The sequence below is a fragment of the Mycteria americana genome, chromosome 6, assembly GCF_035582795.1.
Source record: "Mycteria americana isolate JAX WOST 10 ecotype Jacksonville Zoo and Gardens chromosome 6, USCA_MyAme_1.0, whole genome shotgun sequence".
NCBI lineage: Eukaryota > Metazoa > Chordata > Aves > Ciconiiformes > Ciconiidae > Mycteria > Mycteria americana.
In genome coordinates, this window is record NC_134370.1 from 63,308,661 (window position 1) to 63,327,367 (window position 18,707).

The window sequence follows — 18,707 nt, forward strand, 5'->3', positions numbered from 1 at the left end:
CAACTTTTTTAAATGCAGAAACATCAGTGTCTTCCACACAGAGGAAAAAAATACCAAGTGTTTATCTCCTTGTAAACATATGACAGCATCTGAATATCTATCCAGAAACCATTAAATATGATCAAATCTTTAACGTCTGCTAACACTGCTTCAATTGCTTGCCTGTGTATTCACATTTACAAAAGCAGTCAGCAAGTCAGTGAAAAATAAAGCAAGAAAAACTCCTGCAGAAAACCCTGTCGTGCTGAACAGAATTGAGCCTGCTGTGCCGAGCAAGCCATGTCCCATTCCCCTTCAAGTGTTTACGCCATTGCATCCTATAAAAGATAACGGATGCCTCACAGCCACATTCCTTAAGTGAAACTATTTGCCAAAATACCCTGAAAATTTACAGCAAGGATTTGTACACACTGGAACTAGCCCCCCAGTCCTTCAATACACTTCCTTAAGCTCCCCTGTGACAAAAAAAAGCAGAACTCCAAGGACACAGATATGCCACAGCATCCCGAACACCTCGGCACTTCTGCTTCAGCAGTTGCCAGAAACTTTGGGCCAGCCTTAGGGTTTATTTATAAGCTCTCAGTAGCCCCTGCTGCTGTGGTTAACGGTCAGGCTTCCCCATCTTCCCACCAATTTGCAAAATTGTCTAGGCTTACTTTGGGGAACGCCCGTGTTTGCCCAGCCGACATACAACCAGAGATGAAATACAAATCCTCAGGGACAGACCTCCAACTTCTCCCAGAAAAATTAGATGTATTTTACATGTTAACAGTCATTTTGCACATGTGCTGTAAAACCAACGTTACCAAAAGTGCCAACTATGTGGCACAAGGTAATATTCCCAGGAGCATCAGACTTTCTACACGCAGACATGTTTCTTTTAGGAAATCTCAGAAGTGTGATGCTGATACATATACCACTGCATACACCCCCCAAAAAAACCCCTCTGGGTGTGTTTTAAACCGTAACCATTTACAACAGCTTGTGCTATTTCGTAAGAGAAGACACAGAGAAAACATCAGTACCTTATATATTTTAAGGTGGCTGAAATGCAAAGCATAGGATGCAGACGTAGTAGGGGCACACTGGTACACATCACGTCCCACCTCCAAGCACAGAGGCCAAAACACCTTTTGAAAGATGCGTGGAGGGTTTGCAAAGCAGGGAACCCTTTCTCCCAGGCTTTCTACCTCTCTCCCAAACCTGCAAGTCTCACACGTGCCCTTAGAGGTTCTCACCGGTCAGGGACTGGTCTGCTCCCAGCACGTTCCATTCTGCCGGCAGTTTCAGGTGTCGAAACGCCAAAGCCACTTTCTCATCCAAAAAGTCCACGTCAGCAGCGGGTGGTCTCGACCGGTCCAAGAATCGGGTGAAATTTAGTGCCTGCTGGTTGCCGGCACAGGTGGCCAGAAACTGGGCGGCATCGTAGGCTTCATCCTGGACAAACTGGAAACTCTCTTCTGCCACAACCAGAACAGGATGACCTTCTCTAGAGGCACAAAGTGCCACCTTCACTGTCTCACAGCAGTCATGGCCTGCAAAATAAAACCAAGGGAAATGGTAAAAAAGAATAATTGCATGCACTGAAGAAACACAACTGAGCAACTCCTTTGACACGCATAGTCTTTACATTAAATCAGGTAAGAGCAAGTTATTGAGGGTCACAACTCTAAATGAAACACTATCTTGGGAATTTATATGTATCATCAGAGATAAGTATTTCTTAGAGACTTTAAAAGGAAAAGATGTGTAACTCTTCTCTGTCACAATATAAATCAAGAAATATAAGCCACCCTTATCTGACCAGGCTATTTTTGATCAGCAACAAGTAAACTCAAGAGCGTCAAGTAATACAAGCGAAGATTTTGCTAATGTACCAAAAGCCAGATTATATGGTCAAACTTTTCTTTTCCAGCTCCAGAGGACTCCAGAAACTCACCAGAAACTAGAACCCGAGTGCTGCAAAACTGCATACTCCAAATGCTGGCGCAACACTTAGCTTGTACCGAAAACACTGTAACTTCACCTAAAACAAAGACCTAAATGGGTACGAGAACGCGACTTGCCCAGGCATGCCCTGTGCATGCCCATGCTCACCACTGCACCTGCCCTTTGCATTTGGGTTCACATGACAAAACTAAAACTAAGCTGCTTCTGCTAAATAAAAACATGGAAATGGCCACTTTCCATATTTACAAAACAAGAAGGTTGGAAGTTTGATAACTTTAAGTTTATTTATTTATTTAGGGTAGGAGAAACAGGAGAAAGGATGCCCTGGCATAGTAGTGATTTCATTCACTCAGAAACTAAAAAAAACCCAAAACCCAAAAAAACAACAAAAAAACCCCACAACACCTTTTTGCAATTTTAAAAGGAAAAATCTACTATGTGTCCAACATGACCAGCACTTGTAATTGTCAGACGTGCCCCTTCAATAATAAGGTTTGTGTTTCAAGTTCACCGTGCGGCACAGTTTCTTGTTCCAGTCTCGGACTGACGTCATGGCTGTTTTTGCCAGAACAGCATGGACCCTGCACTAATTACTGGAAAAGCTTCTTTTTGCCCATGACCTCAGCATACTACTACATTCATGAAACCCTGCTTAATTAAATACAAAATGACGATTTATTTTTAAAGGCTTGAAAATTCAATTTAAGCCCCTATTTGTGGTCAGTGGGAAAGTTTCCTTCTTGTGTCGGGGCCCTTTGCTGTTGATTTCCCTGACAAAAGGAAAAATATGTCCCTAATCTTCACGGTCTTTCAGCCAACCTTCCAAATCTGTTCTGAGGCTTTTGGCATGTATACAGGTTTTGACTGCTCAAAGAGGCGATCCTGAAGTTAATTGAAAGGTCAAAACTGCTATTAGGACACCGTGGGTAGCACCAAAATTGTCAGAGACGAGGCTGCGTGGCTTCCTAAGGAGAGCAAATGCAGCTGGAAAGGTATCAAAGCCAAGTGTAGAAGGGAAGGATGAAAACACATATGGATGTCACTGCAACAGCTCAATACAACCAGGAAGCTCTGAAGCTGAAAGGTGAGAAAACTTTTTTCCATCCAGCACCAGGCATCTATTTGCAAGAGGATGATGTGAAAGCTGAAGGAATAGATTTACTAGTATTGATGTTATAAAAAAGAATAAGGGCAGGAAGACCTACTTCTACTGTTCTTGGAAATATTGCACCTGCATTCTAATACATGACCAGTCAACAGGACAGGCAGTGGCAGGGATCTCGGCAGCCCAGATGAAAACCATTCACAAACTCCACCCGTCCTCACAGCAGGAGCCTCAAATATTCAAGGGAGAAGCAGGGGGACCGCACAACTTTGAGGGAACTCGCCTTTAATGCAGTTCAGAAGCGTACAACCCTCCACCTTCTTGCTTTGCCCATCTCCTTAAGGACATCAGAATAAGGAGCTGGTAACCCTTGTTAATTTTGTTTAAAACCTCCACAAAAGCAGCGAGTTGCATGCAGCCTGCTGAGAACGCCATGCTACCTACCCTACAGGAGCTGACTCAAGTGCTGCGAACTTGGCTCTCCCTCATGCAAAGCAGTAGAAGTTCGCCAGAATGCAGAGTTAAAAAAATTCATAATAAAAGACTCCTTAATAGCATGAGAAAAGCTAAACCTTCCCCCCCCCGCCCCCCAACTATTTTCTGTCTATTCTCATAAGAATCCCATCTGCAAAATAACCTAGACTATGGCTACTCTGCCAGAAATCTAGTGGACTTTCAGGATTGCAGCGGAAGGCAAACATGGCCTGCGAGCAGCTACAGAGAAACACTTTGGGACAGTCATTTCCTTGTCAAGAAGCCAAACAACTCTTCTGTAGGACAGCAAAAGCTCCTCTGTCATGACAACAACTAGAGAAACCTCAGTCAAGACACGTTGTCTCCGTAAACTGATATATCATGGATATACACAAAGTTCCCTTGGATGGAGCATACGTGAAACACCAGCCCCAAAATTAAGCAAAGCTACAGGGTTGTTCAATGCAACGCAAGGGGAGGTGACAAACAGGCCAGGTCCTGATCCGCAGCCAGCAATGGTTCTCTTGAAACTCCCCCAGATACCTAATACAGCCTTGAAACGGAGGTGACAGAGCTGACGATCCATTTTCATCTAACAGGATCAAACAAGCATCCTGCTAAACCCTGGGGAATGTTCTTCGAAAAGGCAACCGCTCACAATGCTTTGATGTTCTCCTTCCCTACATCTGAGAAGATGTCAGACTCGGGTGGTAAGAGTCTGGGACAGGTTCTGACTTTTGGCAAACAGTTCAAACGAAAGAGGAGCCAGTAAGTAACAAGCGTGGCCAATACTAAAAAGATTGCTCAAGAGGTCTCTGCCCCCCTGCTTTGAAACTACTACAGGAACGATGTAAGCAAACATGTCCACAACACATGAACCTTCTGAAGGAACCGTCGGTGGGGCAATGCTTCTCTCCACATCAAAGACCATTGCTTCCTTCACCTAGACTAATATCTGAACTTCAACAGCCCTTTTTCCCAGAGCATTAGCAAAAGTGAGCTAAGCTTTCTGGCACTCTCGGGAGATAAGTGGTTATCATCTGTAAAACAAGCCCAAATCTGTTTTTATGAGGTTAAGTAACTTGCCCAAGATCACAAAGAGCTCCGGGCAGTGCCAAAATAGACACTGTTGCTCTTGATTGTCTCTCTTCTGCTCCGGCTGGTAGATGGCGGGGCTTTCTCCTAACACAGGTTAAACACCAAGTCATGCACTTTGCAAGCATCAGGGCATTCAACTATTGACTGCTGTAACTCCCCCAGACACCTTCTCCAGAACAGAAAGATGTCTGACTCATTAAAAAGGTGAAATAAACCTCTGGGTGTGTCAGAGTGATGAGGATGAGGAGTGGTGAAGGGAGAGTGATGAGTGATGGAAGACTGATGAGCCTATTTATAGCCTATTTATAAAGGTTTGCATTTTAGTAGGCTGAAAACATACGTAACTGAATAATTCACACTGATGAGTGCACCTACAGAAGGGAAGGGAAGTCTCCATGCTTTACAACACGATCAGGTTCGCGATACCGCTCAGCGCCCCCCGATTGCCTTCAGTCTTCTCCAGAAATCAGGCCCTTTGGCCAAAATAGCAATCAGAAGCAAATTATGAAATACTGAACATCGCCAAACTGTCATCATCCAGCAGTATCCCAGTTAGAATTTTAACTCTTCTGATAAACACGACACTGTTTCTACCTTGCTGACGTCTCAGACTGCACAGAATAACTTTTTCATGTGTATAGCCAGGCTTCTCTTCTTTAGATGTGGGGTTTGTTTTATTTTTTGCCACAGTATGAAATTACGACTTTACGACATTTATATGCTGGCCTAACTGCGATAAAAGTCAAATAACCCATTCCTTAATTCTTCCTGTATTGCATTTTACCCCATTTCTCCTTCTGCTCCTCAGTTACTTTGGAAACAATTCACTACTTGGAGCTGTTTTGAGAAGTGCCAACGTATTGTAGGAAAAATACAGACATTAAAAAATTATTTCAGTCTATGCAGAGATGGGCACAGTGACTGCTTCTGTCGTGATGAAGTGAATGCCTCATCTTCACGTAAAACCACACTTTAAAAATTATTTAAAATGAGACAACCCTTCAACTACAGAATTCCTTACTGGGCCATTTACTGAAACTTGCTTTGGGCGATACGTAAGAACAAAAAATGAAGAAGCCAGGGTTCTTGTCTCGAAAGGATGAGATGCATAAGTATGCTAGCACTGCCTCCTCTACACGGTAACGATGCAAAACAGTGAGCAGAAGAAAAGGTGGAGATTTCTGAGCTGTAAGCAATTAACAGACAAGTTATTGTACGGCCTTAGACCTGGCCATCCAATTGGCACCTGTGTCTGTGATCCGGGGTGTGGTTAAAAGGGCGGCTGCAAAACTTGTAGGACTTTTTCTCAATAAATAAGGCACGCATGGAGACAAAACACCCCTAAACAGAGCTTTACTAAAACATGATTTCATTTCCTACTCCTCTAGAAGTGGAAATCCTGTCCAAACCTCCTATTTTCAGAATTCACATTTGAGCTATCAAACAATGGGCCCCAGCCTGGGCAGCTATTTAAAGCTCTGCTGGAAGCACATGTTTGGGTTTGCCTAGTAGGTGACTAAGGACTCTGGTGCTAATTGCATCCTCTGAGTTACCATGGTGGAGCTGGGTTGAAAGAGGTCTTACAAAGAGAGGTAAGCAGGACAGGAAAGGGGGACAATAAATGTGGTGAATCTCATGGTGTATCTTGGATTTGCATCCAAGACATGTTGCCATCTGGTGGCTCGTGGACCGGGAAATCAAGGGATCTCCTGTGGCCGCTTGAAAAGTGGTTCTTTTCTGCTTCAGAAATCCCAAATTCTGGTTCTGAAAATCAGAGCCCATATTTGAAGTGCGTCTGTGTGATTTACACAGTTATTGTATTCACTCTTGCAACACAGGAAACCTTATGAAATACATAGACATAGTACCAGTAACAGACAGGAGCCTTTGTTTTTCATGTTAAACCCTCGACCATTAGGTATGGAGAGCGTAGAAAGATTTTTTTAAGGTCCTTTATACTGCAGATGTCCTAAAAATCTACAGAAGTGTAAGACCCCACACATTACATCATAAATAATTTCAATACAGATTCAATCACTTTTTCCTGTGACTGATGTCATCTAGACTGGCATCATTTCCTTTTAATTACACTGCCTAGAGCAATTAAGTACACCAAAGAGGATGGACTGCAAAAAGTCTTCTTGGCTATGCTATTTTATTCTATTTTAGGGGATTTTTTGTTTCATAATTAAGAGTATTTTCAAATCCACAACTGGTATTGCCAAGTGGTCATTTGTTATGCAACTTGTTTACCCTTTTGGTCTACCAGTACAAAGATTGTAATTCATGAAATACAGCTTTTTCTATGAAAAGTTGTTTCCTAGGGGAAAACACAGTCTGTGGTAGAAAAGAATAAAACATGAACACATGTAAAGGATTTCACAGTAAAATAAAAGTTTGAAATGAAGATATTTCCAAGCTAATTGAAATTAATTTTAGTCTATCCTTTTAACTAGCAGAAAGAAAGTAGAGGAGGGGGAAAAAAAAATCTGAGATCTACAGGAATTAAGAACAAGTAAAAGACAGAACCTGCTTCTCCACCTTAGCTTAAGCACAGAGAGAAAGCTCCCTGTGAGTCAAGGCATTTGGAGTAAAAGGGAGTGTTTCAGCCCTGTGGAAACTGCTGGCAACCAGCTACCAGCAGACAGACAGTCTCTCAGGCCCTTTTCCTGCCTCTAATTTTGCTCCTCCTCCCCTTTGAAACCCATACAAGAATCCTGCACCTTCTGAGATCAACTAGCAAGAAAAAGTGATTTAGGCATTACAGAGCAAAGGCTCAGAGTGGTATAACACATTGCAACAGTACACAAAAGGCAATTATATCTCACAAAATTACCTTACTTAATGTTTCAGTGACTCAACTTACAGACAGGGTATTTCTTACCCTTCACTTGCTTGATTAGGAGCTGCTGCAGCTCTGGACTTACAGTACTGGACTGTCTCTCCCTATTTTCCTCCGCTGAGCTCCTCTGCATTTCCCAGATACTACACTCCGGTCTTTAAATGCAAAGCAAAATTAATGCAGCCATTATCGTGATGGCACACAACTTACACTAGAGGCACCGCCACAAATACTCGAGCTGCCAGCACGCCAGCTCGCTCTGTGAGCTTTCTCCTGTGAGAAAGTTCTCCCCAAATCTGCCCGAGAGCTTCCCGATGCCAAGATGCCTCCACTGCCCACAGCAGGCTGTGGTCAGGGCTTTTGACTCATGTGGACAGGGATGAGGTCGTTCCTTCTTCTGTTGGTTTGTTTGCCAGATCATGATTTGAGGCTTTTTATTATAAGTTGTTTTTTTTCCAGCGGGGGAAAAGCTGCTCTAGCAGCAGAGGCAGGCAATGAGGCTGCTGTCTTGCAATGAAGTTTCACTTCCCTACTTTAACACAGACTTTCTACCCTACCACGTGCAATCTGCTTGGCCATTCAATGTCTCAGTTACCCGCCCTACTCTGCAGAGATGCTGGGAAGAAAAAATATATTAAAGATTATGACAGTCTCAGTTACTACAGTAATAAGGGCTTGCTGAAAAGCTCAGTTTATGACCAACACAAAGTAGGATGAACATCTGTGGCATAAGTGGACACATCCATCCCCAACTGTAAAATTTCAGCAGCAACAACAGTTTAGCCCTAGCAGCAGAGCTGATATCATCTCTCTGCATCCTTCCCTGCTCAGACCTTTGGTATTTTCTTAATACCCAAACTCCAGTGACCAAGCTTTTGCAACTAATGATATCCAAACTAGAGCAACATCCAGTGCCACAGCATCTCCGCCTGCCACACAGATGGACCTTAACACGGGAAGTGTCTGATGAGACAGCATTTGAAATTGTTCTGCAGAACTACAGAGTGCCTCTGGTACCGAGAAAAACTTCTTCAATTATGGAGAATTTGAACCACACCATTTAAAAACAGAAGCATTTTAAAGGCGCCAGTAAAGCAATAGTTAAGTAAGGTTTTGGTACCTTTTCACCAAGGCAAACAGAAGTTTAGTTGGACGATGTAACCTGGTTTGTCCTTAGGCCGGCAAAAGAGCTACTGGAAGCACATAAAGCATCATCCATTGCCTAATTCTTGTAACTCAGTAGCTTATTCTGATACTTCAAGTTATGACAGATCAGCTGAGATGAGAATCTGTTTCTTACAAGGGGAAATTATTTCCCTTAAATTTGTAACACATTCAACAGTGGGGCAGGATACCCACCTCATCCCATCCTTCAGAGTAAGTGCAAAAAGACAGGTAGTATTTCATGCTTTGAGTGACTTCCGAGTCTACATTTAGCTGCATCTTCAAGTAGAAAAGGCTGCTCCCATAAATTTACAATCAGAAGTCCTTTCTTTTATTATGCACAGAAATAGAAGCTTACATTTGAACAGTCTGTTAACAATATATATTCAATGTTTAAGGCTGATGATAAAGACAGCATAAGAAAGAGGCAGATTGCTCTAGTAATTACATAAAATGCAGCAGTTGTAAGCTTTTATTTATGTAAAGTCTTTCAGGATATAGAGAATTTTCATGCACAATGAGAATTTAGCAGGTATTCTGACAGTTTATATTTCCACTCCATTTTCTTTAATTTCTCATCTAAAACCACCTTATGTTGTCGAGATTTTTTTTTTTAACGTGATTTCCTTTGAAAGCTTTGCTAAAACATTTAATTTTGGCAGCAAATGTAATCAAATAATTTCTCTTTCTGTTTTTTAGGCCTCCATACATCACCAAAACTGTTGACGAAGTCAAGAAAAAAAATTTTAAAATCTGGTTTTATTTTTACCTTAGCTTTAACAGAACTATGATTACCCCTTTCACCCCAGCCCCTGATGGACTTCATCTGAAGTCTCCTGGGGACCATATGAAACTCTGAGGACTTGGGACCAGGATGAGGGAAGAGCCTCCAAGCCCAGAAGGGAAGCAGAGGAGGTTCAAGGCAGGCAGGCAGAGGGGCTCGGTATGCTCTTGAGTGAATCAACCCTTCCTTCATCCACCTGAGCCGTCCCCGAGGAGCAGCAGTGCTCCCAGGGATGTACAACACGTCTTGCACTGCAGGGACAAATGGAAGATGCTCAAAGCTGGAAGTGAAGGTGGAGATTTTGGCTAAAAGCTGTTTGCAAGTGTTTCCTTGCAGAGCACTTGCTAAGTGCCCAGGCCTGGAGGTTTAAACAAGGGCTGGTCTCCACACACTGTCTCTTGTTCATGGCTAATCCTGCAGCGAGGTCAAATAACGCCAGCTCTGAGTCACCACAACCATCTCCAAGGCAACTGGCCGAATATACAGTGTAAACACATGATTACAGACTCATTGTTGAGTTCAGGAAGGAGGAGGAGGAGGAGGAGGAGGAAGAGCTGGGCTGAAATAAGTCATGCTCTTACTGAAATCAGAGTAGTCAGTGCTGAAGCAACACTGGACAAACACGTCGGGGTCAGTGGAGGGTATGAAAAAAATTGTTTTTTCCCATTTTGCTTATCCTCAGCACCCCCTTCACCACTAAAGTCTTTTTTTCTCAGGTAGTTTCTCCAAAATGAGGTACGAGCACAGAAAAGGGTGTTATCCAAATGGTTGCTTTACATCTGAGATGTCACCTCTTCCCTTGCACCGCTGCCCCGGACAGTGCTATCTGGCAGGAATGGGACTACCTTTCCGAAAGGTCTGTTAAATCTTTGTCTGATACAAGCTGTATTTTGGGACAGCACCCATCCCTATCCAGCATCCCACGCCACAAGATCACGACTCTACTGGGTCAAAAACCAAAAAGCCCATTATAACTAAAGGAACAATTGAGAGCAATTTCCCTCCTTTCCCTTTGAATCACAAACGGAGTCAGATTTCCCAGTAACCGTGACAAAACGAGCCGCAGGGAGCCCTCTCCCGTGACTCAGTAATACTTGGGGCCGGCAGGACAGACAGAGCCCAGAGCATGGCCCGGGTACCACCTGGCAGCCACCGCCCCAGCCGCACCCACCGCTGCTCCGAGGATGTCAGGGCCAGCGGTGGTAGGAAAGCATCGCTCCCACCCCGAAATCCCATCGAGTACACTCGGGAACTCGAAAAGGTTCCCGCACGGGCTGAAGGGGAACACTGAAGCTTTTCAGTTCCGTTCTTGGCGACGCAGCCGCGGTCCCAAGGGGGAGGTGAGGTCATTGCAAGTGGGGCTGGCAGAGCCCCGCGCCCACCACACAAAAGCAGGGAAGGAGTCACCCCTTCTTCTCCTTCCTCTGGGAGAAAATAAGCACTAATCTAATTGATTGCATGGGGCTCCAGTCGTCAGTAACCGTAAAAAGACTTCTCTTCCCAAGCCAACTGAACAACCCGAACAGCACAAAAAGAGGGGGAAATGAAAAAATACGGTGGCCAGCTTTTAGCCACTCGTTCCCAGGAGGAAAAACTCCTTAGCCCAAATTTTACTTCACGTACATCTCTCATAAAACTATACTTACGAGAGAGATAAAAAAGCAAACCCAAGAAACACACTCGATCACTTAAGCTATACTGTGTATAGTGAAAACGTCAGGCGTTTTCTCACACTACTATCAATGTGCTGCATAGCAACAAGTCAGAATGAAAGGTTAATGGTAAGGACCGCAGCCTGGAACATGCTCATTCCCACGGTCCTGAAGTCACCAAAGGAAAATGTCATGCCGATTTGTTTTGTTTTGTTAACGGCACGAAGGCTTAAAAAGAGTGGTGGGCTTTAATGTGGAAACCCACCCCGTTTGAACTGGCTGTGCTGGAGGGATGGCACGAAGCACCATTCGCTTGCCTGCCACTGCAAGAGTTTCAGAAACTCTGTGTTGGCTCCGATCTGCATTACAGCATTTAGGGGAAAAGGGTTGTATTTCACCAGGACTACAGCAATGAACCTTACCGAGTTAAGCAGATCCTAAGTTTAGCTAGGACGTACCAGGCTGTACACGGCTTGCCCAATAGCATCTCTAACATTGCAAATGTGTCTTCCGTTATCTTGCTCACATTTAAAAGCCTTTTACTATGTGTAAATACAACTGTGTATTTTCTACAATAGAATCCTATAGTTACACATTAAATAATTGCAATCTCAGAATCATATAATCCTAGTGAAATCAAGCAAGAGATTTTTAAAAGGCAAAAACAGTCATCCAAACCACACTTCTTACTCTCTATGAATGTGTAAATGAGGAAAAAAACAACCAACAAAACAGCATTACATTTAAGTCTACTTGAATTAACCAAATTTCACAGACTGATACACTGATGTGCAAAGAAAGGCAATTGTTTACCAGGAGAAATTGTCTCCAGACTCCCAGGATTAATCTTTCTCGTGCTTGTGCAGTGTTGGACAGTTGACCCAGTGAAGACCAAGTAAAAAACTACATCATCTTCAACTTTATCTTCCTCAGTCAGCTGCACTGTAATAACAGAGTCACCCTAGGGAAAAGGACAAGAAAAAAGGTTAGGTTTACATTTGTAAGAACTGCAACATATAAAATAAAACTTCTCTACCTACAAGGCTCCTGCTCCCTGTTCATGCGCTCCTTTCACACGACTCGGGGCCCATCCTAATTTTCAGATATGCAAGTCATCCTTGGCATGCCTCTTAGCATCACAGCCAGCCAACCAGCTAGAAAATATGTTGAGCACAGCTCTGGGAAGAGATATGTAGAAATCTCAAGGGTATATTCAAAATAGCAACTTAATATGGTGAAATCACGCCAAGTCTGACAAACATGAGCACGCATCCTACATAGGGTTTTTTATACACACACATATGCATATATATACATATCCCCCCCACATATGCATAGCTAAAACAACAGAATTGGGATAGTGGCCTAAAATTGCCTCTGTCTTCATAAATTTGAACAAATTCCCTAATTCTTGCTTGAGTGTTCACATTTCCCCCGTCCAAGCTAGCCACTGTGTTGATAGTTCCAGTGTAACCAACTTAATCACTGAACGCATCTCTCATCTGCAATTCATAAACACACAAAGATAGGAAAGTTTCATATCCTCTGAGATTTTTTCCACCTTCCTTACAGAAAAACAATAACTGTGGCTGTACAGACAGCAGTAGCTCTTCTCACTCATCTGTAAGCTCATGCCTTGGTGAAAAGCTCTGTACATCATCAAAACCAGCAGTTCTTCAAGCTCTGAAAAGAAATCTGTCGTGATCTGTTGGCTGAACACTCCTGCTTAGTTTTAGGGAGGCTTTGTTTCAGTATCTCAGTATATTCTATCATTTTGCACATCTTTGCTATGAGCAAAAATTATGTTCATACAGAGCACACACGGTTATCATAGTTAACCAAGCACAGGATACAGTAAATACACCTGGAATTCATACACCTGCATGGACAAGAACAGGAGCAATATCCACCGACTTCAGTTTTCCATGAGGAAGGGAAAGCAAGGAAAGAGGATGGCTTGCAGTTACTACAGAACTAAGTGAAGTGTTTTCATTTGATCTCACCATACATCATTTATCTGCCTGAAGAATTATATAAACTATGAGACACTGAGAACAACAGACTGTGGCGTGACCCTCTGCCCTTTTTCTATCAAGATCAAAACCAGGTGGATGCTCCACTTTTACACTGCAGCTGCATTAGCCAGCTCTCTGCCACCACCCCACTGAGCATATGGTTAAGGCTGCAAATCTGGAAAAGATTTTTTTATTATTATTATTATTATTATTTTTGCAGATTATGTAATTCCAATTTGCATATCCAATAGAATACACATGTCATTTCATTTAAAACCTTCTCCTTAAGATCACTCAGTTCTCTTTGTCAAATATGACTACTGCAGAAAAGTCCAAGTCTTCCAAGCCCTCCTGTACCAGATACCAGATACCACCACTACACCATATCCCTAAGCACCTCATCCAACGTCTTTTAAATACCCCGGAAGTATTTAAATATTTTAAATTTTTGGTAGTGTTAGGTTTACGGTTGGACTTGATGATCTTAAAGGTCTTTTCCAACCTATACGATTCTGTGATTCTGTACAACCGAGCCACGTCCCATGCTCTGTCTCACATCTCCCTCCATTCTCCCTCATCTCAGCTCCTTTTATGCCCCACCACAGTTTCCTTCTCCCAAGTCCATGTCCAGTTCTCCTCCTCTGATCTGGCCTGTCTGGTATCTCTTGTCAGGGGCAGGGTTGCACTTTGTTTTGATAGAAACAAGGTTTTGCAGTGCAGTACACAACCAGCCTCAATCTTAAAAACAAATATATGGGTCAGTCTTACAATACACAGGAAATAAAACCACGAATTCAGAAAAGATAAATGGAGCAGTGAGTCTACTTTACATCTCCAGAGGTTGCAGGTTTACAAACGTACTTTTTAGGAAGGTCTCACATGATAATATCAGACCAGACTTCCAGCTGGGGAGAAAGGAACCATGTAGCAAAAGTATAATATTGTATATAGTCAGTGTTAAAATAAAAACAGGTGCAAAAAGAAATAAATCAAGCTTTAAATTCAAGCATGACCAGTTCACATGCTGAGTTGAAAACTAAATATTCCATTTCAAGCAAATGGATCCAGTTTTGAGCGGATGTTAAAAAAAACAAAAGCTGACGTTTTAACCTACAAACCCTCTGTGCTTTGTTTTTTATATCCGTCTTTGTTCAAACTGTTCCTCCCTTAAGGCATTAACATACAAAGTACTTAAATGGACTTAAAATGCAGGTGACGTTTCAGGATGCTCATCAACAGGGCTGATTGTTTAAAGTGGTATCTGTTAAAGGAGATTTTGCTATTATTTAACTCAGAAATCAAGTACAGCTAGTCCAATTCCTGTGAAAGAAAAGCAAATCTGCATAAAGTGCACATGAGAAGACACCTGTCTATCCATGTGAAAGTCACTTCCATATCAAGGAAAAGCGATTTAATTTGCAGTGTTATTGCAAAAGCAATTTTGTATATTTAGTTATTGACAAAAGACATGTAAAAAACCTGAACACCAAAGGTTCCACATACCTGAAATCTATCTAAGCTGGGGCTTAAAAAAAGTAGCTGAACTTCTCATATAGATACCTGAACTTTAGGTGTGGAGCAGTCTGACCTAATTTTGAAGGTGGCCCTGCTTTGGGGAGTGGTTAGACCAGATGACCTCCAGCAGTCCTATCCAACCAAAATTATCATATTTATATTTTCATTCAGTTTACTTTAGTTCATGTTTAACTCTAGGGGAAGCACAAATGATCATCAGCTGATATCAATTTAAAAGACTCTTCAGCTGTGTCTAAGTAGCACTTTACACTGGGACGGCCCCCAGCACACTGCTCCCTCCTCCTCCTCTTCTGGAGGACCCTCCAGCAAAAGACTGAAGGGGAAGGCCCAATAGCCTTAATATGATAACTGAGCCTTTTATTTTTTTCTTTAATTGAAATTTTAAGTTGTCTCCAAATATATCCAGCAAGATCGATAACGTGCCACTTAACTGCTGTGTGCTTCAGTTTACTTGCAGGTGTCTTCTGAGCTACCTCTTAGCTGTACTGTGCATGGTACAGCTCACCGTGCGTGATGTGATCCGAGATCCCAGAAGGAAAAGGGCAAAGAACTAAATAAGATAGACCGTCCTCCTTCAACACACATCTCTACTTCCCAGTTATTAACAATTTTGTTGTCCACTGCTAATTTTAATTCGATTTTTAAAAGTTATATTCCAACAGCGTATTTATTTGAAAAGGAAATAACACACAGAACAAACCCCTCTCTTTCAAACATTTTTGGAGTTAAAGAAAATCAGTTACAAATGCAGCCAAATTCCTCCAACCCACATAGAAGACTTTCCAACAACACCATTACATTCAGCCTCCAAAACCATTTTAATTGAAGTATTTTTACCTTTATTCATTTAATATTATCCAAAAAATGGCATCTGTTCAGTATCACTGCCACACAAGGTGGTTATTATAACCCCTCTTTCATCCCAAATGGCTAGAAATGGGAGGCCAGCCTGCCAATATCCCTTTGGTGAAAGTACAGACAGATCAAAGCCATTCTCTGGAATGCTCCAACAAATAAGAATAATTTAATTCCAAAACTAGTTTGGATCAACTAATATTTACTTGGCTTAATGCCCATTGGAAATGAAAACATTCCATTTTGGTCCATTCATGAAAGAGGTCGCCCTCTCCCTCGTTCGGATCTGAAAATCTCTGGTTTCAGATAGCTGTAATGGGATGTAAAGAACGTGGATGTTGCTCTTTCCTCTAAATATATTCCCTTCCTCAAACCTAAGGGAGAAGGCGGAAGGTTTGCCTCACCAGGGGATGGGTTTAAAGCCCTGACCTTGGGCTTTAAACTCCTATAAAACAATTCAGAAAGGGATTTCAGCGTGGCACATCTCTGAACCTTTGGCTTAGTTAAGGCAGCAGAAATGCAATTATCTCTAAAAAGGCCCGAATGCTGTTACTAGGTCTAAAAACCAAAGCCAGATAGACAAGGCACCTGTTTGTCAGCATATTTTGTTGGCATTAGGACAACTCCACCTTTTTAGGTATTTGTTTTTCCAGTGCTGCAGTTATAAAGGTCTGGAGATTGTGTGTAGGCAAAGTACAAGCAACTCTGAGGAATCATTTCTTCTTTCTCAGGCTTGGTTTCTGTGTCTGTAAAGGTGACTTATCTACCTTCAAAGGATTTTTTTTTAATAGATGACTTCAGCAATATTTGGAAGTGATGATGAAGCAAACAAAATCTTCAAGCTCAAAATAATTAAGATCACTTATGTTACTAGCTGAAAAATACTATCCACCTTCCCAAAAGAAATAATTGTTTTGAGCATGTAAAGACATCTTTCTTTTCTACTTCAGGCTCTGGAAATCTATCTGGTTGTAGGGAATCGGTCATAGAGGATCCTTCAGAGTGGGACTGCAAGGACAGCGCTGGCAAATACAGCATTTAAGACCTCCAGATGAAAACCATGAGTTTAGCTAGCAAGGGTGAGTTATTCCGTGAGGGATATCAGCTCTACCAGCAATAGGTAGATTTCTCTACAATGGACTAGGCAAACTGTATTTTTATAGCTGAAGCATGTGATGAAGCTGTTTTTCCCTCCATGGTTCATACTGGGGATTTTGAAGTATGTTATCTAACCCACTAACCACCCACTCTGACCTCCCCCCCCCCACACACACAGCCTAAAAATACTTATGAAAATGAAGCATGTGTTAGAGAGCAATGCTGAAGCACTCAAGCATTACTTTAGCATTCTGCTTTTAATGAGAAAACACTAACAACTAGTAATCCTGAATTTGTTCTACACAGAAAAGCAAAATTGCTGCTGATGACCATTGCCATCTCCAGCTGTTTTTTCATGCAGGTAAAGCCTAGCCAGTGATGGTAAGTCCATGTGTTAAATAGCTTAGAGATTCACATACAAGGAAAGAAACCTTCCTCCCAATATATTTCTTTCTAAAGAGCTGTGGTAGATGTCGGTATGATGATGCTTTATTAAAGAAGCTGGATTAGGTACTGGATTAGATGAGTAAACGTAACCTGCCACTGTAACAAGTTTTGTTTTGTTTCCGCTATTTATAACATGAATCAGATCCTTGTTGGCTCATTGCTTATTGCATTATGTTGGGGCACAAAAGGAGAAATATGCTTTTGAAACAGATTTTTTTTTTTCTCCCCTTTGGGAAGCTCTAAATAGCTCCTCAGAGAGCTGCTCTGTACCCAGGAGAACAGCACAAAATCACAGTTGTGGTTTCCTCCTTCCTCCTTCAAGGAATTCAGGCTCATTGGTACCTTTATTTATTCATTTTTAGATGGAGTTGGACTTGCTGTTACCCCAGCTACTGCTCAACACAGAGTACGTGGGATCAGGCTGTAATTACAGCAAGAAGCAAGTCCTTTCACATCCCTGCACTTCAAGTTTCCCCATCAATGAAATGGGAATCGTGGTTCAAACACACCAAGTATTTTTCATCCAAATGGCTCTTAAAGGAAAAGCTGGCTTTTCAATCATATGACGTTTTCTTTGGAAAGTGTGTAGGACCGACAGTAATTAAGTTAGACAAAATCAAAAGGAAAGTTGAGACAATTCCACCTCAAATGGAGAACTGCAGAATACTCTGAAATCAGCTGGAGGATGGAAAAAGCAACTGCAAGGCAGCTTTAGAAAACGTAGCAGAAATCATCCCGCAAGAAAACCAGCAAAATATAATTGTTTAGATGCTCAATGATCCATTACCATCTACCTCTGCCAGTACACCAGGTCAACAGCCAAGCTTTTGCTCCCAGACAGTGTCCCTGTCTCAGCTGAGTATCCTGGAAGATCCGTCCCACCTAAGGTTACTTTGGGTTGGTGCAAACATGTGCATAACCCCCTGGAGAACCACCTCTGGAAAGGACACGTCCATGTGCCCGCAGCACATGGACATCTCTGGGCAGAACAAAACCAGGCACAGCCACACAAGCTCCTGACTGCAAAAGGAGATGAGGGTTTGGGCAACTATTTTTACAGCAAACGTGACAGTGCTCTTGTCTCCTGGAACAACCCTTCTGATTCAGAAAGGCTTGGATCCTAGTTTTCCCAGGTCTGACTCAGCGCCCCAGCCAGTCAGCCACGACGCAGGCACCGAGCGCTATCACCACTGGCTCATAAAACCAAGGGATGATCTTCTTCCACAGGAAGAAAATAACCTATGTCCAGCAAACCCTTCCAGGCTGCTATTCCCAGGTTAACAGAAGCAGGTGAGCAGCTCAGCCCAGAGGAGTGGAATCTGGGGACGGGTCCTACCTACAAAGCATCCAGCTGAGTCCCCTTCCCTCTCTGCCTTAGCATGGGGTAAGTTTGTGAGTGCACCTCACTTAATCTTGAGTGCGTTTTCCTCCTTGGGAACGCTACTAGGGTCTTGATGTTGCTTCCTGGTACTTCACTCCCAGATGCTACAACGATGCTATTTGAAACATCCACTCCCTTTTGCAGATGTGGCCATTCACCCTGCAAGATCCCAGCACACGTATATAAAAGGAACAGACCAGGGGACGAGGTCAGAGGTATCTGTTACAGCAAGATAACAGCAGTCATTACAGTCATTACAATTTGCCAGTATGTATTGACTCAGAGGAGCATTTAGGAGAAAAATCA

At 42.5% G+C, this 18,707-nt stretch overlaps 1 protein-coding gene across 10 annotated transcripts in view; it reads right to left on the reverse strand.

Annotated features, from left to right (window-relative positions):
* AKAP13 (A-kinase anchoring protein 13) overlaps positions 1-18,707 on the reverse strand; it is a 227,406-nt gene that overhangs the window by 131,295 nt on the left and 77,404 nt on the right. For all 10 annotated transcript variants that reach the window (XM_075506242.1, XM_075506248.1, XM_075506243.1 and 7 more), the window contains 2 exons: positions 11,883-12,030; positions 1,239-1,535 (listed from right to left, as the gene is read on the reverse strand). In XM_075506242.1, coding sequence (XP_075362357.1) covers positions 1,239-1,535; positions 11,883-12,030 — 445 coding nt within the window. The remainder of the gene's footprint in view (positions 1-1,238; positions 1,536-11,882; positions 12,031-18,707) is intronic.